Source organism: Mytilus galloprovincialis, chromosome 5 (assembly GCF_965363235.1).
Source record: "Mytilus galloprovincialis chromosome 5, xbMytGall1.hap1.1, whole genome shotgun sequence".
Lineage (NCBI taxonomy): Eukaryota > Metazoa > Mollusca > Bivalvia > Mytilida > Mytilidae > Mytilus > Mytilus galloprovincialis.
Window position 1 is genome coordinate 73,987,627 of NC_134842.1, and position 22,752 is coordinate 74,010,378.

Consider the following 22,752-nt stretch of genomic DNA (forward strand, 5'->3'; position numbering starts at 1 on the left):
GGTTTTTTTTTCACACATCGTTGTCAGTATAATGGAATACAACTGTCATACAAGTGATAGGTTTAGCTAGCTAGGAATCAGACCAGGTTTAATCCAACATTTTCTACATACGAAAATGCATGTACCAAGTCAGTTATATGATAATTGTTATATAGTTAGGGAATTTCCTTTTTGAATTTCCCTCGGAATTCAGTTTTTTGTGATTTTACTTTTCAATCTATATCTTTTATCCCTTGTTTCCGTCCCCTTTAACCTAAAATTGCCTTTGTAACTAGACTTTCCGGTTCATTTTTAAACCCACCTACCTAATGTTACACGCCTCTTGTAGAATTTACAATCAGGAAAGTTATCAGTAAGCAAACTCCGATTATGGTACATAAAAACCATGTCTATATTTGTGTCACTCGGAAGTTTGGATTCAGAAATTTCTGCGTACGATTCGTTTACAAAAACAACACACACAGAAAAGTTACTCTTCAGTATCTGCAATTTACAACAAATGTACATTAGTATAAGTATGGTTATACATTTGTTATACAATGATGACGTATAATTACGCAGTATAAAAATTAAAATCACAAAAAATACTGAAAGTCCTTAATCAAATGGCAAAATCAAAATCTCAAACATCAAACATATGAATAACAACTGCCATATTCGTAACTTGGTACAAGCATTTTATCATGTAGAATGTGATTGATAAAACCTAACAAATAGTTAGCTAAAACTCTCACTTGAATAGCAGTCTCATCAAATTCCATTATATTGACAGCGATGAGTGAACAAAACAAACAGACATGATAGATAAGAATGTCAAAAATATAGCATTCAACATTGTGTATTTGTCATAAGAAGATGTCTGTTCAAGGCAACAATATGGTTTTCCACTGGATCCGTTGGTTGATTACGTTTTATTTTATTTTGTCAGTTTTTATAGAATTCACATTTTGGAGTTCAAAATTATTGTTATATCTTTTTTCGCATTTTGCTTGATTCTCTATTGACTACTTCTGGTAAAACTTTAAGAATTACTAGTGAATCACAACTTTGAAGAAACATTATCTAATATTTCAAAACGGCATATGCTCTCAATTCATACTGCATCATTACAAATTAGATATATCAATCTAAACTGTCTTTTAAATCGTATGATTTGACAATGTAAATATCATCATGACCTTTAATGTATTAAAAGAGGGACGAAAGATACCAAAGGGACAATCAAACTCATAAATCTAAAACAAACTGACAACGCCATGGCTAAAAATGAAAATTAACCTCTTAATGACGTTTGGTTTTGTGTTGCCTCATTGTGTCCGAGAATGACTTTACCCTTTGTTTATTGCTATTTTCAAATTTTCAACGTTTGAATCAATTTTTCAGTTTTTTAATATTTGGACTCTGTATTCGTAATGTTCATCGTGTGCAGAACCATTGGTACTGTGCATGTAACTAAAAAGAGGCAGGGTTCGGTAAAATGATGGTTTATCGTTAAAATAGAGCAGATTCTTTCAGTAACTGGTACAATTGAGAATATTGTTTCTTAATTTAATACGTTTGGGGAATGACTAGTTATATTTAAATGTATATAAACCCGTACCGAACCCCAAAAGAAATGTGCTTGACGACTGGTATCACTACTACCATCATTAACCAGTTTACCACGTGGTTTGGTGAAGAACTTCGTAAACGATTTGGATCCAGTGCCTCCGCTAAAATAAAGAAAACTTCCGTTTGAACAGTTCATAAATTTGCAAAGATTATGTGTTTTGATACATTTGAAAGTTAAAACATTTGGTTCTTTGATACCACAGTTTCTGTTTCGAGCAACTGACGTACCAAAGCATAGGCATGATATCTCCGATGAGTCATATCGCTCGAATAAACATATATCACGGAAATCATCGAATATACGATTAAGCAGACCAATATTCCAAACATAACACACCAGTGTCTTTGAAATTTACTTAGTGGACTTAAGATGGATATGAACATCCACTCATAAATTTTATGGACACCATCAAAAGTTGGTTGACCATTATTTAATATCACTTTCACAGATGATAGTACTGTAGATGTGTTCCATATTATAAAGTCGTGGACATATTTGGCTTGGCTTTACTGTTCAATGCAAGACATCCGATTGCACATTTTCTTTCTTCCTTTTTACTTCTGAAACACAAAGACTGCACATTTATTTAACTAAAATAATGCAATGAAAAAGATAACGTAACAACATAGTATACCTTTTCATTGATTCAATGACTGATTTGGCAGCATCTCCTCGTTCGAACACACCAATATCTACTAAAACAGGGTCTTCTGTAGATTTCACAAATGCTGCATTTGGTAACAAAGGATGCATAAGTGTTCTCCCGGTACCATCTATCATAAACGCATAGGTAAATTCGTCCTCTGAGAAGTACTCAATTTCAGTCAAAAGTTTACTTATTTTCACATCGGTGCACATTACTCCGTGCAATCCAATCGACATCTGCACACGTCGACATAATGATGTAATTAACCCTAAAAACGTAAAGGTGATCAAATCAGATATATTGTGTTACGTTGTATTCATACAGTTACAAAGATATCACTAGGGGACATCATTTAAATTTAAAATTAAATTTAAGTTAAGATTTAAGATCAAACCCATTGTTTGCGGATGGGGTAGGGAGGTGCATTGTGCTTATCAGATTGTATTTTTCTAGGTTGTGTTTTTCAAATTTTACTTTTCTATGTTGAGTTGTGTTTTGATTAATTTATTTTTAGCCATGACATTGTCAGTTTATTTTCGACTCTCTTCTAAGGAGAAGACACAAAGAATCCCTTCCTACATACAGGTACCAGTCTAAAATATTATCATAAATAATCACATCTTGACAAATCAGAATGTCGAAATCATTTTCATTTATATGAATAAAGGCAACAGTAGTATACCGCTGTTCGAAATTCATTAATTCATATAACATCGTTTCTTAAATTGCACATTTGGGGTTTTGTACGAATCTGATTGTACTATGTTAATATGCTAATGACCATGGAAAAGGCTGAACTGTACACAAATGAAAACGCATGCTGTAAAATTATGATAATGCATACATCATTACTGTCAACTAACCGAAAAGGTGACTTTTCATATCTCTAGGTATAATTTCAAATTTTTTAATCTATCATAAGCTATTTTAAAACACTAATCGGAATTTTTAAAAATATGAAATCTTGAGAATCGAATATTTATACCGTTTTTCTTCAGAACAGAACTCATAAAACAAGGGAAAAGTGAGTGCTTAACATTTCTTTGTGTGCATCGAAAGTTCTTAATGGTATTTCTGTATAGGAAAAGTTATCAAAGGTACCAGAATTATAATTTAGTACGCCAGACGCGCGTTTTGTATTATATTTATAAAGCCAAACAAGTACAAGGTTGAAGAGCATTGATGATCCAAATTTCCAAAAAAATGTGCCAAATACGGCTAAGGTAATCTATACCTGGGATAAGAAAATCCTTAGTTTTTCAAAACATTACAGGAATCCATTGGCAAACCAGACGAACTAATGTTTCGAGACAACGTATTCACTGTTGGTCTTTTTAGTTATATTTTAATCTTGACAGATAGTAAGAATAAAGCAACAGGAAAAGTTTTTTATAAAGGAATCCAGGTTTTTTCGCCAAATTTCACGTATGCTGGTATTGACGTTCGCACCCTGTGTCAGTTCGTATCATTTTTAAAATTGTTTTAAATAATAGTTTATTCATACAGAAGTTGATGTTTTGGTGTATAAATTAATATTGTCATGATGATTAACATGATGACAGGCCTATAATGCTGTACCCTAGATTTCATTTACTACGTACAGGTTTCAGTCTAAAATATTATCATAAATGATCAATGTTTCGAGACAACTTATTCGTTTTTCAGTCATAACTATATAGTGTAGCGTCATTTTTAAGGTGTCAATTATCATGCAAGTATACATACCTACTCCCGAGAAGGGATCCACATACGGTACAGTATATGTTGATTGGCCTGCTTGGCTTCCTGTTGGTAGATGCACATAAAATGTAGCCAATTTAGTTGGAAAAAATTTTTGGTTGTCTTGGTCAAAATATTCGAAGCGTCCAATCTGAAAATACAAAGAAAAGGTAAATAAATAAAGGTTATTACAACATTTCATGTTATCTTCATAATACCCCTATATGTAAAGATGTGTGATAAAACGAACTGACTGTTAAATATTGAATGCAATACGATACCGAATGACGTTACGCCACGAGTTATCGTTCCTGACGTTATCGAATAACGTTCACACATACAAGCAAATTCAGCAGGTTCTGCAATCACTAAACTAATGAAAGTTTACTTCTGCCATTAAATTCAAATTCCATTCAATAATTCTTTTTAAAATACTTGAAATGTGTTGATTTCGAAAACCTTTTTTTCGAAAGCCACTTAATTGACAAAAAATAAACCCAACCTAGAACTAAGAGCAATTAACTTACAATACAGATAACGTTCTTTGATTGGAAAAATTGTAGAAAATAGAATATCGGCAGTTTCAGCACTGTTCAGAAAGGTATGCTTTAATGAACATATGTAAACCTACCGGTTTCTTTCCATAAGAAGCATTGTGTAGATCCTGATTCGCCATACTTTGTAACAGTGTCTTTGCACTTCCATCTGAAGAGATATATTATTAAATTTTTAAAGTCAACAGTTTACTGACATGTCTTGCACAATTAAATGAAATTGAAATGGAGTCCGATAGTATTTTTGTTTCAATCACTTGCAAGGGACCACAAAACTAACGTTATTCAAAAACGATTATTCGTCCATTCAAACATGTGACTGTATGTTATTGTTCAATTATGGCATAAATCACTTTAATTGCTTTAGAAAAAGAGGGATATTTCAACATGACATAAGATACATATTTTACGACTGGCATTAACTTTAACGTCTTCATACGCTTGTCGTTTTTAAATATAATTGTATTAAAGTTTGTCAGATACATGATTGTGATAAATTTGTTCGTTTCCTGCCTTGTATTCAGCAGTTCTGTTTTGACATGAATTATCATTAAAATGGTTATAATTTAAAATTAACTGTTTACAAAATTTATTGAAATACACAGCTTTTCTACCCCAGGAATACATTACCTGAGCTGTATATGACAAAATATTTGGAATGTCCTCGATGCTATTCAACTTCGTACTTTATTTGGCCCCCTTTTTTCTTTTCTTTTATTCCAGCTCCACTGATGAGACTTTTGGTATCCGATGAATTATAGTTTGAAAATAGTTATATGACACAGAAAAAAGCTTTTACCTTGCCCAAGGAGATAAGTAAAAATTGCAATTTTATTTCCATATTTCGAATTCTCATTGCTGATAACTTGAACCGGGTTATTCCCAGACGAAGAGATCCCATCAGTGATGAATAGAATTATTTGTTCTGAAAAACAGTTATTAATCAAGGATGATATGTTTAGTTGGATGCCTGAATTTGTGAATATCTTTGCAGATGTTCATTTCTTTTTTCTATTTTGTTTTCATTTAAGAATTGACGTTGACAGCAATACTATTGAGTCGTTTTGCTAAATGTTTACATAATAAACATAGCCTGATTTTCGGTGTCAGCAAAGGCTCCGTGTTGAAGACCGTACTTTGACTTATAATGGTTTACTTTTACAAGTCGTGTCTTTGGTGAGAGAGTTGTCTCATTTGCATTCATTCCACATCTTCTTAAATCTATAGTTCGGTTTAAAGTCAGATCAAAGGTTTAAACATTTTTCTAGATATCTTTAAGATCTTAAAGAGTTACTGATTTCAAGGGCTCGAAATAAGATACTACATTATGATAGGGACTAAACAATAATCCAAAGATCAAAATTATTTCTATGAAGAACAGGTTTAAGGGACTTTCAATTTTGAATTTTCCTCGGAGTTCAGAATTTGTGTGCTTTTACCTTTTAGAAAAAAATCAAAACAGATTGGTTACGTTTCTTAGTCAATAATTCAACCTTAGTTGATCACGTATGCATTCGATCTTTAATACTGAGGGAAAAACAATTGATAAAATTAAAAAAAATGAACAAAGGAAGCCACCAGAACGAACCATTATGTTCATCTGAAGCGGAAACAAATAAAGATATAACTGATACTCACAATTAAATCAAGGTTTTTCTCTCATCTCGGTATATTTGATATTTATAAAAATCAAACGAGACACACACTTACGTTTTGAAGAGTTGACCTAGCATCCTTTAGAATGAAAATATTTCAAACAATTTCAACTACTGGGTTTACTCTTTGGGGATATCACTAGCACAGTAGTACGCTATTAAGTGTTGACATTGATTATCATTGATAGAGTCATAATTATGAATTGACAGGTTACTAAAGTCAGGAAAGTGGCAATTATTATATCATAGTTCGTTTCTGTGTGAGATACATTTTAATATTGTGCACTGTTGTGTTTCTATTGTGTCGTTGTTCTCATCTCATATTTGATGCGTTTTCCTCAATTTTAGTTTGTAACCCGGATTTGTTTTTTACTCTCTATCGATTTATGAGTTTTGAACAGTGGAATAATACTGCTGCCTTTATTGTATATTTTCAAAATACAGCATTCGATTACCTTAGCTTTATTTGGAAAAATCATTCAGAATGTTTGGGCTCACAATACATTTTAAATATGAATTTTGTTTGCCTTTTTAATCTTTTTGATTCCACTGTCAATGATATGTATTTCGTAGACTTAACGCACGTCTGACGCACGCCATTTTATTCGTGGTAAATATGAATATAGTTTACTTGAATTAGAAACGAAACATACAAGACACACTATAATGGTTTAAATTGTGACTTGGATGGAAAGTTGTCTCATTGGCACTCATACTACATCTTCTTAAAACAAATTGTGACTTGGATGGAGAGTTGTCTCATTGACACTCGTACCACATATTCCTATATCTATATAAGACACACAATATACCTCTGTTGTCAAGCTGAACATCTTCATGAGAGGAATTATAATATTTGAATGCAGATAATAACGCATTTTCAAAGTTAGGCTCAGAATTCCTAACTGCATCTATTGAAAAGATGTATCCCTTTAGTTTGTCCGTATTTTCTTTTGTTGCAAATGCAAGTTGGTTTTCATAACATGAACTATAGGTTCCGCCTTTTGGAGTATATGCACTGTTATCAAATCGAACAATTCCTACCTATTAAATAAAGTTTAGATAAATTACAGTCAAACCTGTTTGAAGAGACCACTTAAGTGAGAGTTAAAAAGGGGTCTCTTAAGCAAGGTGGTCATTCAATACAGATCCAAGTTATATAAAATGTACTACAGAGGGATCTAAAATTGTTGGCCTTTATTTCGGAGGTTTTTGCTTAATAAAGATGGTCCCTTAAGCTGGTTTGACTGTATATGTATACAAAACAAAGAGACAAATATTGTAAACAAAGGAAAATTGTTCAAAATACACTCAAGTTACTGTTGTCTTTTTTGGAGTCTACAAATGCTGTAAATTGATCAGTTTTTTTAAAAGAAAGTAACCCAATTTTAAATAGTTAACATAAAGCAGGCCGTTAGATTTTTAGTCTGAATCGTTTTACATTTGTCATTTCGGGGTCTTATAGAGATGACTATGCGGAAAGAGTTTAACTCATTGTTGATGACGAACGGATACCTAAAGTTGTTAATTTGTTTGTCTTTCGATTTTTCTATGTGTACGGGTGCCGTATTTGTTGCAGGAAATGCTTACCCTTCCGAAGCGCCTGATTTCACTCCGGTTTTCAGTGGAGTTCGTGTTGTTATTCATAACTGTTGATGTAAATGTCCTTTGGTTTTGGGAGTCTTTGTTAACCCCTTGGTTTTGATTGTTATTGTCCTTTGTCTAATAGCAAACATACCACATCTTCTTATTTTCATAATTCGGAAGATACATCAGGAAACTTTCACACGCCCTTTTCATTTGTGAACAAATATTACATGAGCTTACCCTATCATTCGGTTTAAGTGTTTGCAATACATTGTTTGCTGCTCCTTTGGCAAGAACAATTTTAGTTTTGTCCATCACTCCAGTTGGCTGACTCATAGACGCACTTGCATCAATCACAAGCACAACATCCTTATCTGTTGGCGAAGCTGCAGCGGCGTATGAAGATCTTGGGAAGAAAAAAAGAAGTGATTGCGAATGAAAATAATCACAGAAAAAAATAGAAAGAACAGCGGTTGCAATCAAAACTTTTACGCCGAAGAAAGTCTATATCGTAGTATTGCAAAAGAAGGCACGTTTGTCATTTTATTTAAATAAAATAACCCCAAGTGATATCCGATATTCACGAAACGTTAAAGATATTTCTCTTGTCGTCGAAACTCTAATAATGTTAAATAAAAAAATACTGCGAATCAGTAATCTATTTTTTTACACATACTAGTATGACGTAAGATGTTCTGTTGATATTTCAAACTTCAGAATGTAATGAATAGGGTCTATGGGATATGGTTTGTTTTAAAAATTAGAAATTGACATAAATGATACTATACAAGCAGTTACATATATTATAATACATGCTTAATTGTCGTCCTTATACTTTTGTTTATGTTGTTGTCACTTGTATAAAATGTACTTTAAAATCACCGTGAATAATTGATAACAAATAATAATATAAATTTGATCAATAAATTTATTTTTGTTTCAGTTCAATGGGTAATTCCTTGTTTATCTGATCAAGCAAAATCAATTTACCAAATATACGGACATGTTTGCATGACATTGAATAATAAAATACATCAAAGATACTAGATATATAATCAAATAGTATACGCCAAAGCACGTTTCGTCTACAAAATATACCTGTATCTGTATGCTCATGTTAGCGCATAAAAGTAAGTATCCTTTGTAAATGTTTGGTCTTTTTCCAGTAATCTGAGTGTTCTTTTAATGTAATGCGTGAGATTTTCTGTCTTCTTTGTCATATTGACGTTATTGATTTTTTTCCCATTTGTTTGTATTTTCTTAATTCAAATTTATAGATTTAAAACAGAATGATTAGCGTAGACACAATATTAGTCTTGTATTATTTTAATTTTAGTTTTTTGTGTACAATTTGGAAATTAGTATGGCGTTCATTATCACTGAACTAGTATATAATTGTTTAGGGGCTAGCTGAAGGACGCCTCCGGGTGCGGGAATTTCTCGCTACATTGAAGACCTGTTGGTGACCTTCTGCTGTTGTTTTTTTTCTATGGTTGGGTTGTTGTCTCTTTGGCACATTCCCCATTTCCATTCTCAATTTTACAATTGCAAGATCTCTAGTTAGAGTGATATCACCTAGATCTCCAGTTAGAGCGATATCACCTAGATCTCCAGTTAGAGTGATATCACCTAGATCTCCAGTTAGAGTGATATCACCAAGATCTCCAGTAAGAGTGATATCACCAAGATCTCTAGTTAGAGTGATATCACCAAGATCTCCAGTTAGAGTGATATCACCAAGATCTCCAGTTAGAGTGATATCACCTAGATCTCCAGTTAGAGTGATATCACCTAGATCTCCAGTTAGAGTGATATCACCAAGATCTCCAGTTAGAGTGATATCACCAAGATCTCCAGTTAGAGTGATATCACCTAGATCTCCAGTTAGAGTGATATCACCTAGATCTTCAGTTAGAGTGATATCACCTAGATCTCCAGTTAGAGTGATATCACCAAGATCTCCAGTTAGAGTGATATCACTTAGATCAAAGGGATAAATAAAAGAGGAGAAGAATCTTTCACAGAATTAGATTTGTCAGATTCTAAATTGTTTGTTTAAAACCTTCAATTTTTATTTACTTGTGCTATCTATGTTGTTTTTTACATGGAACGAAAAAAGTCTAAAACGTACAAAACAAATAAAAACAAACAAAACAAAGCCTTATGATCCGTTTCATTCGGCGAAACTAACAACGATATCCTTACTTAAATCTTGGATCAAAGACCTGACAGTGTTCCCACTTGGTGGCTGGGTAAATAACAGACACGCCCTCTGTCGTGCTGTAGTGCTGCCATAACACATTCTTGTTGTTTTCATAGTTGGTTTTCATCACATCACTGATTTGGTCTGTCGGGTATTTCAAATTGTTTACCGCTAATGGAGATGTGGTAACACATGCTTTACTTCTATCGACCTGAAATGATATACTGGTAATAAAACAACAAAATAAAGGTGGAAAGTATATTTTTCTTGAACATTATGCAGTACATCGGTCTTTGCCTAGCTAGTTTATACATGACACGCCAGTCGTGTAATAGTTCACAATTAATTTTTCTTTGACATTTTTTTTGATAACGTCTTGTGAATAAAATTTAATTCATATTTAAGACGCAAACAAATTAACCACAAATCAAAAAGGTAGGCTAAGCAAATGTGGTATTGAAGAAAAGCACAATTGGCAACTGTTCATAGAAAAGAGAGGCGAAGGATACCAAAAGGACGCTCAAACTCAAAAGTAAAAACATTGACAACGCCTTACGCTAGCTATCAGTTTATGCCTGGCAATTTGGGAGTAGCTACGGGTAGGTTTACATCCAGCACCATACAATGGTCAGGCCTTTTCAACACAATTGTTATTTGAGTTATTAGTAAGAGAAAACTACTACTTACTATATATTTATACCCAGTTTACACTTTGGCTTGTCCGTGAAGAAAATAGAATAATAAGATAAATAATATATCTAATCATGAACCTATATAAAAGAGGGACGAAAGATACCAAAGGGACAGTCAAACTCATAAATCTAAAACAAAATGACAACGCCATGGCTAAAAATGAAAAAGACAAACAGAAAAACAATAGAACACATGACACAACATAGAAAACTAAAGAATAAACAACACATATATAAATGTATCGGATATACATTTTATATATAAGTTTTAAACCTTTCTGACGTGATATTTATCAAATCTTCACCACCATTTAAACCTATCTTTATTTCCATTGCTTATACACATATCATAACAAACAATACTTTTTAATAATTAACATGCAAATAGTTTTGGACAGTCGAAAGTAAACCTCTCATGTTTTAAATGTTTAATATGAATTTAAAAAGTAAAATCACAATAATACTGAATTCCGAGGAAAATTTGAAAACGGGAAATGAATACCTAATCAAATGGTTAAATCAAAAAGCTCAAACACATCAAACGAATGGACAATAATCGTTATATTCCTGACTTGGTACAAGATTTTTGATGTAGAATTTGGTTGATTAAACCTGGTTTTATAGCTATTTAAACCTCTCGTGTGTATGACAGTCGCATACATTTCCATCATATTGACAATGATGTGTGAACAAAACATATAAACAATAGGTAAAAATAGCAAAAACTGGGGTACAGCAGTAAATGCATATAAACATCATTTGAACCTTCAATTTATATTTTGAAATATTACTCACTTTTGATTGGAACTCCGGCAAGTACGTTAGATCACTATCCTGTAGATCACAGCATCGATGTAGATTTGTTGATTGAGAATCTTGAGTACCAGATATAATTTTTGAATTTACATTGTCTAAAACGTCATTTAAGTCTTTCAGGGATGTATCAAGACTGGATTGAATCTATTAATGGAATCATTATAAAAACAATCAAAAGTATTTAAATGACACATTGCAGAATATGTGATCGTCTAAAAATGTGTAAAAACGGACTTTGAACTAAAATATTATATATCTATTATTGAAAAATGTTTTCTTCGACAAAAAGGTATTACTAAAGGAACAGTTTTAAAATAAATCCTTAAAACATCATCAACTGACATACGCTTACGAAAATAATTCCACCTTATGTAATAATGCTGTATTTTGATTGGATGAGAACCATGGTATTTTTCACCAATTTCTATTTATTGAGATTTTCTTTTCTCTGCCGGGGTATTTGCCATTAGGGAATTCCATATGCCGGGGTATTTGCTAGCAAATTCCATGGCAGATGGGAAATACCCTAGCAAATACCATGGCAGATGGGGAATACCATGTCTAAAAATAACTCAATGAATTATTTCTGTTCTAATATGACAAATTCATGGTCATTCTAAATATATGGTTCCAGATGAAATATTTAGGATAAAAAGCATCATTATTGAATTTTGACCGAATGACGTAAAAATTCCGGGAATGACGTCATAAATAAAACTCAACGAATTGTCAACCGGTCACATAAAACTGGAATCCACAATAGCTCAGCTGCAGTGTATACAAAAATTATACATTCAAGTCGAAATTTCATATGATACTTGATTATAATAAACTCTCTGAGGTGGAACATTCGGTGGAATTAAACAATTATATCATGCTTACAAGGGGTATTTGCCAAAAATACCGGTTTCGAGGTAATCAAATTTCCCTCGCCTAACGGCTCTGGAAATTTGTACCTCTCAACCGGTATTTTTGGCAAATACCCCTTGTAAGCATGATATATTTGTATAACATTCACTTGCCATTACAAAATTTTAATTTGTAATTTAATTCCACCATTATTTTGCACACGAAATGTTTTTTTTTTCCAAATAAAATTTACAAAAATTTCTACATTTTTTAGTGAGCATCCCCTTTTATTTCATGATACTTAGTCTAGTACTTCTAAATTTTTTAGAAAGTTTGTACTATTATTAACGTCGACTAATTCGTTAACGAAGTTTTTAAAGACACCACCTCCAATTTTAAAATGTCCTTTTTTATTTACTATTTTAAATCTAAATGATAACTCACTGCCAATGTTGAATACACGATATGTACATCTTTAGTGTTTTATTCTGTAGTAAGTTGTTTTTAAATAAGTTTTGAAAAAAAAAAACATTTATATTTGTTAATATCCTGTCCTACCTTGTTTAACAACTGAGTTCCTGTATCCGACTTGATGTCATATTGAAAATTATTGAACTGTTCCTAAAAGTAGAAATGTTAAAGTCTTTTTACTCATTTCTATGAAGAAACTCTTTAACATAATAAAACAAAAATGAGAAATACCAACACAAATTCATCTATATTATTTTGTAAGCATTTGCAGATCAGTTCTAAATCATACGCCTCACTTTAACAACCCATCGAACGATTGAAAAAAAACTGTCAAATTCTTGTCTTGAATAAGACATTTTTGATGTAAATGTTCTTTGGTTTTGTGAGTTTTTGTTTACTCTTTTGTTTTGATTATTGTCTTTCTGACGAAAGTCGTTAGTTAAACCTGGTTTTATAGCTAGTCCAAACGACATTTTTATTACAGTTGTATAAAGTTCCGTTACAAAAAAATAACATAATAAGATAAGGTGACAATAATTTGAAGTAAATTTTATCTTATTTATTATCTAAATAATTAGTAGGAAATTTTGTTAAAAATATTTTTTAAACTTAAATGCTTCAAATAGCTAAATTGTGTTGCACGATGATGTTTAATTCTTATATGATTAGAATTATTATCAAATTCAAAATAAGACAGGCTTTTAACGTAAAAGACGACGAAGAACACTAGGTTGAAATGTAACAAGCTTAACGTCATTAATATTTTGATATTTAAAAACTTGGGACATAATAATAGTAAAAAAACACATTTTCAATCAAATTTTTAGTGTTTCTTATTCCTTATTAGTTACCAACATCTTCTTAATTAATTCCTCATAGGACTTATTTTGTTGGCAATTAAAAAGTTTTTTGAATACAAGATAAATCCATTCAAATAATACACGGAATATGTTTTAATTGTTAAGCTTATATATTTTTTGTATAGTCTTATACAACAAAGTCTCGGGTAATCATACGATATATGATGCTGGTTCCTTATATTTTAAGTACCTAGATAAACTATACCGGGAAGAATTTCTGTTGCGGAAGATTCATCCTTATATTTTTCTTATATACGTTTTGTAATTTTCTTTCTTTTTGAAACGAATTTGAACCTTTATAAAGAATATGGATAATCTGTATTTGGTAGACTAAATGTACCAATAAGACAACTCTCCATCCGAGTCATAATTTGTAAAAGAAAACACGGTCTTCAACATGTAGCCTATAAAGGGCTCCAAAATAGTGAGTGTATAATTATTCGAACTGGGAAAACAACGATCTAATCTATATAAAAAAAACCAAGAAATGAGAAACACTTATTAACTACATTAACAAGGCAAACGACAACCACTGTACAGGTTCATGAAAGAAGGGCAAAAGATACCAGAGAGACAGGTTGCGGCTGAGGTCTTCCTCAAGATATTAGTCCAAAAATGATCCCAATCAAGATAGTTTGACAATATAACCGACAACATAACCGACACTCTGATATTCTTAAAAGAAGTAAGGCTTTTGAAATAGACCCACATTAGAGCTGGATTATAGCCATATTGAAATTACTGATCAGGTTGAAATTCAAAGCGATATTTAGTCTAATGTAAATATTGTCTATTGTGTCATTCGATGACCGAGACGTAACGAAACAATTATCTAAAAGAGATCAAATGACACAGAAATTAACACCACAAGGTCACCGTACGAACTTCAACAATGATCAAAGCTCATACCGCACAGTCAGCTATTAACGATCCTAAAATGATGAAAGTTTAACACATCAAACAGGAAAACTAACGGCATAATTTAGGAATAAAATAATAAAATAAATAAAGTATATTACAGAGCAACAATAAAAAACTATTTAACTACAGGCTCCTGATATGGGACAGGCAACTTCAGAATATGGCGGTTTTAAACTTGTACGACGGTGACAACCCTACCCCAACAGCGATGAAATTTTCAACATTGAAACAAACAATAATAATCAGTTGAAAAAAGTTTAACTCATCAGATATGTGCAAATAGAAATACATCTAAACAGTAAAAAAGTAAATTCACATGAATACTGAACTCCGAGGAACATTTAAAATGAAAAGTTCCTACTCGAATGGCAAAATCAAAAGCTCATACACATCAAACATATGGATAACAACTGTCTTATTCCTTACTTGGTACAGGCATTTTCTTATGTAAAATATGTTTTCTGTAGCTCACTTTTATGACAGTTGGATTAATTTCCATCGTATTGACAACAGATTTAATGTATCATTTTAGGTAATGTTTTGTCGACATGCAGTCATGCAAATAATAAGAGTAGTAAAATATACATCAATAACTTTAAAAGTACAAGCTTAATAGGTTGTACATAACTTGTATTATATTTATATACTTAATTTCGAAATTTCATGTTCAAGCTTTTTACATTTTTTTTATTTGTTATCTATTACAATCAAATCACTATAAATCAAAGATTTTTGTTTAGTATTTTCAGAATGGAGAAATATGTATATCGTTATGCATTTTACCTGCATGTGATCAACACCGATATCTTTTTTTATCTTCTTAAGTTCATCTGCTAATTTTTTGCCATCAATGCTTTCAGCAGCATATTCACAGGAAAAAGTTCCAAGTAAGTATACAATGTATACAAACAACATTTTCCTTTTATATTTCAATTCTTAGCTGATGACTCGTGATAATTTAGAATTCAGAAAACGCCTTTGTTTCTAAAAAAGAAAAACGTAATTTAATTGAATATAATATAGGGCTCGTTTTCTTAATAAAGGCACCAGTAGTATACCGCTGTTTAGACCTTAAAAATCCATGGACAAAAAACAAAATCGGGGAAACAAACTAAAACTGAGGGAAACGCATTAAATATAAGAGGAGAACAACGACACAACATTAATATGTAACACACACGCACAGAATCGGACTAAGCATTAGACAAAATCCTATGAGAATAACAAATATAACATCAAAACTAAATACATGAATTTGGGATAGATAAATATCGTGACACGTCTTATAGTAATGTGAATTTAAACTCAAAAATAATAGAAAACAAACGACACAACGGAAACACAACGTTAAAATGTACCATACACAGAAACGAACTATAATATAACAATGGCCATATTCCTAACTTGGTACAGGATATTTTTAAAGGAAAAAATAGTGGGTTGAACCTGGTTTTGTGGCATGCCAAACCGCCCTCTTTTATGGCCATGTGAAATATAACATTAAAATGACAACACGACATTACAGGACTATAATATAAGTAAATAGGAGAACACAATTGACAAAGAAACGCACGAATAATAGTTAACAAAAGGCAACAAGCAAAAACTTTTGATACGCCAGAAGTGCATTTTGTCCACACAAGACTTACTAGTGACGCCCAGATTCAAAAGTTTTAAAGCCGAAACAAGTACAAAGTTGAACAGCATCGAGGACCAAAAGTTCAAAAAAGTTGTGCCAAAAACGGACAGGGTTTTCTGTTAGGTACCAGAACATCCCTATTATTCAGAATAATTTATACTTTTGCAAACAGTAAATTTTATAAAATGACTAAACAAAAGATGTACATGATAAAACTGAAGTATTAGCTAATTACAGGAAACAACCGAAATACATTACATAACCCGACAAAATGCAACACATCCGAATAAGTTCTAACATATATCCTCCTTTTCCTTCTCAACTTTTCATCAACATCAGCAACAGTATGAATCAGAAAGTAAAGACTCAATTTAAAGTTGTCGCAAGAGATCAAACACATTTATGATATATCACGTTGGGTATAGAAATATATTCCGAAACAAGTTAGATAATTAATCATTAGAAATAGAAGGAAGTATAATCTTCAAACAAGGTTATCCCAACTTTATGTAAAACGTTTAAAGATGTATACAAATTAAATTGATCTTCGTTATCTTGATGAAGGGTACCAATTTCAATACATAAAAACAGATATTTAACTAAAAAAAAAAGATTAAATTGATTCGTTTTTGCTGCTTAATATTTTTGTTATACAATTTCAAAGTAACCTCGAGGTGATCTTTTTGTTTTCACAACGAGTCAATGAGTGTCGACCTATCATATTCATGCACGTAGTTGTAATTGATATATATATGTATATACTAGTCAACAAAAGAAACGATACACGACATTTTTTTTTGGAATTGAAGATGAAGTTTTCAGTACATACGACCAATATTGAGCAGGGTTATACTAAATGACCACAGAACTAAAAACATGAAAAATCCGTTTACAAAAAAAATGTTTTTTTTTGCTTTCACGACTTTATTGGGCGAAATTATTATTTTTGAACAAAATTTACAAAAAAAACCGACAATTTTAAAAACAGAAAATCCAACTAATAATGACGCTCTCTCATTTAAATGTAAAGACAATGTTTTTCATCAGTTTGTTTATAAAAATCATTCAGTTTCTTCGTTCATTAGTAAAGCGGAATTCGGCCATATAAGAATTCGGTAAAATGTATACATTGTCCTTTCATTTACCATATAGAGATAAGGAAAGAGAAATTCAAATACGCGGTCTCACACTAAAAACTTATCTTAAAGGTTCCAAATTTACAGTGTGGTTTTTATAGATCTAATTGATTTGAGACGTAAACACATTTTTTTTTGAGATTTGAAAAAAATACTTTTTTTTACAAAGAACATCCCCCCACCCCCCCACCCCAATATTTTAACCCTGAATTTACAACATGCACATAATTTGATTACTAGTAGCATATTGCATATTTTAAAACAAATTTGAATTTTGTTTTAGTACTTTGAAAATTGTGTGTCGTTTTTCTTTTAATTTTTCGCCAAAAAAAATGTGAATCCTGTGATCATTTACGCGGAATTTAGTTTGTTTCCGATTTTGATTTTGATTTTCATAATCATATACACATACATAGCAAATGAAAAGTTTTTAAAATACATCATTTCATATTGTTGTATATAAAAGACATTTTGATCAATTTGATTCCAAAGTCGTGTATCGTTCCTTTTGTTGACTAGTATAGTTAACCTAACCCGAGTTGAAAAAAAACTCTCTTGTAATATTTGAAACAGACGGAAACTCATCTATCATCTCGTATTCAACTGTTCCTAAATTAATCACAGTCTTTATCATGTACATGTGGATGTGCAATTGATAAGTTTGATTTCTAACCGACGGACCACATTTATTAATATTCTTACGAATATTCTTATGATTGTTTCAGAGTCTCTTAATTCCCTATGTATACCTTACTGGAGTATGTATTATTTTAAGGTGATACCCAATACTTTCACTAAAATTAATTTAGCTCGTTTAATTTTCATAAAATTTTGACAAAGTATTTACTTTGACCCTTAAACAAAAATATAAAAATTTCAAAAATTTTGAACCAACCGTTTTGTCAGAAAAATTACACTGGTTATATAGCAGTTTGACAAACGCCAATTTTGATCATTGAGAAGCTTAATATTCCATTTACAACACAACGTAATCAAAACGTTTAGCTGACTTTACAGAGTTATCTCCCTGTAGTGTTAGGTACCACCTTAATTAGTAATAATATAAAACCTTTAACATTTGAGTATCGGGTTTTTAAACTTAGTGCAATTGTACCTTAAAAATAACCTTGACCGAGATTTTATGAAATAAACATTCTGCGCATCATTATGACAGAAACAAATTATCAGCTTTTGACACATCCAAACAAAGTAGATATCGTTCTTTACAAACTTGAATAAATAAATTCTGTCGAGCAGAATTTGTTTTGATCCCAACCTAAGAAAAAAAAGTTCGTCCCTTAAAAGAGGGTTGAAAAATACCAACAGGACATTCAAACTGAAATAAATAGACTACACTATGACTAAAAAAGAAAAACATAAATAAACAAACAATAGATCATAAAACACATAGATATAACATGCATACAACACAAATCGTTTTAATGTTGTTTCATTCAATTAAAAAGTTTGATAGTGCACAACAACACTAATGAACTTTGCCGTTGATTCGATTATATGTTATACTATTTTCTCATAACTTCATATTTATAAAATTATAGCTAATTTATCTGACATCAATACTAAAATAAAAAGTTATGTTCGGGAAAAGTCAGATTGCCTGCACTTAAAATGTAGTTATTTAGACAAATTAACTAATTAAGAAAATCATGTACACCATAATAAAATAAGCAAGAGAGGTATTACAAAAATCATGGAAATTTCGTATAATTTTTCAAATAAGATTTTTTGTTTACAAAACAATAAACGCATTTACCCAAATTTTTTTTGTTATAACCTTAAAAACGTACAATATTTTCATAATATTTAGCGTTGTCTTTTTTTTACAGATAGGTAAAAATTAAAACAATACGTTGTGAAATTAATCTCAGGTAACTGATCCACTCATCTGAATGCTTACTAGGAACGTGTTTACAAAACAGATTTTTTTTACGTCTCTTATCTTATTCAGTTAAAATGTTTAAAAAGATGATGTGGTGTGATTGCCAATGAGACAACACTTCACAAGAGACAAAATGACACAGACAGTAACAACTATCGGTCACCGTACGGCCTTGAACAATAAGCTGAGCGCATACATAGTCAGCTATAAAAGGCCCCTAAATGACAATGTAAAACAATTCAAACGAGAAAACAAACGGCCTAATTTATCTACATGTTATAAAATGTTCCTTTTAAAACAAATTCCGTTAAAAATCATAAAGTTTTATTTCAGCATGATTTTGTTTTGTTTTGTTTATTTCATATTTATATGTATGTAGGTACAACTAAAAAGTAAGACCCCCCCCCCCCAAAAAAAAAAATAAATATACTGAACTCTATGGGAAATTCAAAACGAAAGTTCATTCCGAAAAGGTAAAAAAATCATAGCCCAAACATATCCAACGAATGGAGAACAACTATCATATTCCTGACTTAAAAACTTGCATTTCCTGATGTAGAAAATATTTGATTTAATCTGGTGTTTTAGTTAGCTTATCCTCTCATTGACATACAATTGATTATACGGATACCAATGGGGTGAGCAAAACAAGCAGATATAATAGGTAAAAATGTCAAAATAGTTTGGCAAAAAATTGGACCTTGTGTTTAATTAATCCTAATAACTTAAAAACAACAACTAATTGATTTATAAATACCTGACTAACCTTAAGATAATTCACGAAGTATTCCTCATTATGGAATACATAAAGTAGCATGTAACATTTAAAATTACTATATATGTTCAAATCTTTTCAAATCCATTGAAGCGATTGTAAGTTGTTTGTTCTGCCATCATTATATTTGTGTTGACTTTAAAAGTACGAATATTAAAAAGGCTATATTTTTACAAAAATCTCCGTAACGGCTAGTAACCCTTTTGTTCTTTAGTTTGTTTAATTCCCTATGTTTAACGACCTGTATAATTTGAGATATAGCAATTATAAGTAATATATTTATAATAGGAGCGGATAGATACAAAGACGAATATGAATGTAAAATGATATGTTTACTATTTTTCACAACAAAATTTGTTTAAAATGTCAAATGATATGCTAATAAGTATATATTAAAATGAATGAGTTTAAATACTTAACAAGGTAAAAATAAATATAACCAATTCACATATGTATAAAGCACGACCTTTGTCGACTTTTTAAACACACATTGTGTTGCACTTCGGTCCAATTTCCCCTGATTATTTTTAACACCTTGGAAATTAAAAAAACCCCACCTTTCCTGCTTTTTAAAAAATCACAGTATCACAGTCAACTATTTAGCTAACGAATAAACACAAGTTTAATCTCAATTATCCTTGGATTATTCCTGTACAAGGAATATGACAGTAGGTTTCCATTCGTTCCGTTGGTTTATATTTCCTAACTTTTGATTTTGTCTAGTGTTATGATTCTAAATATAAAAAATCACGAAAATAACGAACGCCTCGGAAATTCTAAACGGAAAGGCTCTAATCAAATGACAAAATCAAAAGCTCAAACACATCAAACGAATGGATAACTACTGTCCTATTCCTGTAGAAAATGGTGGATTAAAATGTGTTTTATAGCTACTAAAGCCTCTCAATGTATGACAGACGCATACAATTCCATTACTAGTTTTATAGCTACTAAAGCCTCTCAATGTATGACAGAAGCATACAATTCCATTACTAGTATTGATTGGGATAGTGATTTGGTTAGTTGGAACACATCTTGACTTACATCTAGAAATTTACAATGAGATTCGGTTAAAAACAAAACTAAACGACAAAAGAGATGATGTCAACTTCCCAATTGCGAACTTTCCATTTCTATGTAGGAACATTCTAGCAGCGCCTGTAAATATATATCCCTGTTGGTACCAAATTCCCGGGCTTGTATTTCTTATCATGATTTTCTTGATAGAGGGTTGCTGCTCACAAGACCGCCAAGAGTTCCAAATGGTGAAGTTGAATTATTCCTTCGTAAATTTTACGGATGCCATCACGAGTTGGTTGGCTGTTATGGATTAACCGTTTCACATATGATATCAGATATGTTCCTTATGTTGTAACTACAATCCCCTTTACTTTTCACGAATGCGACCTTCAGAATTATACTACTTACCGGGTTTGAAATAATATGAGCATTACGACTGGTGCCACATGTCAGTTTATCTTTAATCTATGAGACAGCCGCTCTGGTATCTTTCGCCCCTCTTTCAAAACGGGTCATCTGTACAATTTTTATGATATCATATTATTAATATATTATATTACATAAGTAACTTCACCCCTACACAATAATGAAGTACTATAACTTCGAAAACGTTTGATTCTACACTAGACATTCCCAACATAGTGAACTATTTCCATTCTCAATTTTAGAATAGGATTCATGATAATGGGAGATATAAGCAGGCAAAATCGAAGGAATTGTGCAAATGATGATACAAGCATGGAAATTACAACAAAGCATCCTTATTATATACTTTTTAAGAAACAACTGCTGGCCACTAAAAAAATCATTTTCTCAAGATGGCCACGGTCTTTTTCTAAAATGGCTGTTTTCAAAGTTTGGAAATACTGATTTTTTCTGGAAAACTCTTCTTTCACCTTCTTTTAGTGAAACAGCTATCATGTTTGGTAGCTACCTTCCTTACATGTGACAAATGTACTAGAAATGAATATTTGACATATCCAGGGTTTGCTCATGCGCGAAAATGTATCAAAATTCATTAAAAAAAATTTGAACTATGTACTATAAAATTAATGTTTTGGGATTTTCAATGATATTATGATTTGGTTTGATAACATTTTTCAAGGTTATGATACACATCATTTATCAATTTTGCTTATGCGCAAACTTTTTATAGACATAAAGAGCGATTTGTATGCACTACCAGGGCACACTGGGATAAATCGTAGTTCATTTCATTACTCTAAAAATCGAGGCTCTTGTGGAGCTGTTCAAGTAAGTGTAACATCTATGATGCCACAGTTTAAAAACAAGCCCATTCAGTTGCACACATCAGGTATTCGATGGATAAGGCGAAAAATGTGGTTAATACGGGAGAAACATCAATAGTAATGGCAGATCAGCCACTTTTGGTAATGGCTATTCAGTGGGATTTGTACGGAGAAGATAAATTTATCGTTATGTGAGGTGTGCTGCACCTTGAAATGACTTGTTATAAAATTATGGGTGATATATTACGTGATAGTGGATGGACATGTGTCTTCACTAAAACCAATATTGCAACACCTAGAACGACAGATTCTTTGTATGTATGTTCAAATGTACTTAGGACTAGACACGCGCACCAGATAACTGTATGTGCTTTGTTTAAATTGTATATATCGGCTTAAGAAAGCTAAACACAGAAATTATTATCATGTTATGACTCTGTGACGCTC

The 22,752-nt window shown here is 31.5% G+C and overlaps 1 protein-coding gene across 2 annotated transcripts in view; it reads right to left on the minus strand.

Moving 5' to 3' along the window:
* LOC143076401 (VWFA and cache domain-containing protein 1-like) overlaps positions 1 to 20,200 on the minus strand; it is a 38,003-nt gene extending 17,803 nt beyond the window's left edge. The window contains exons 1-13 of one of the 2 annotated variants that reach the window (XM_076252148.1): positions 20,027 to 20,200; positions 15,369 to 15,569; positions 12,892 to 12,954; positions 11,464 to 11,628; positions 9,979 to 10,187; positions 8,014 to 8,179; positions 6,999 to 7,230; positions 5,331 to 5,456; positions 4,609 to 4,682; positions 3,984 to 4,128; positions 2,247 to 2,526; positions 1,601 to 1,712; positions 306 to 483 (exon numbers count right to left, since the gene is read on the minus strand). In XM_076252148.1, coding sequence (XP_076108263.1) covers positions 306 to 483; positions 1,601 to 1,712; positions 2,247 to 2,526; positions 3,984 to 4,128; positions 4,609 to 4,682; positions 5,331 to 5,456; positions 6,999 to 7,230; positions 8,014 to 8,179; positions 9,979 to 10,187; positions 11,464 to 11,628; positions 12,892 to 12,954; positions 15,369 to 15,500 — 1,882 coding nt within the window. In that variant the 5' untranslated portion in view covers positions 15,501 to 15,569; positions 20,027 to 20,200. Of the gene's footprint in view, positions 1 to 305; positions 484 to 1,600; positions 1,713 to 2,246; positions 2,527 to 3,983; positions 4,129 to 4,608; positions 4,683 to 5,330; positions 5,457 to 6,998; positions 7,231 to 8,013; positions 8,180 to 9,978; positions 10,188 to 11,463; positions 11,629 to 12,891; positions 12,955 to 15,368; positions 15,570 to 16,482; positions 16,609 to 20,026 lie in introns of those variants that run through there. The other variant, XM_076252149.1, reaches the window with a different exon arrangement.
* Between the last annotated feature and the right edge of the window lie 2,552 nt (positions 20,201 to 22,752).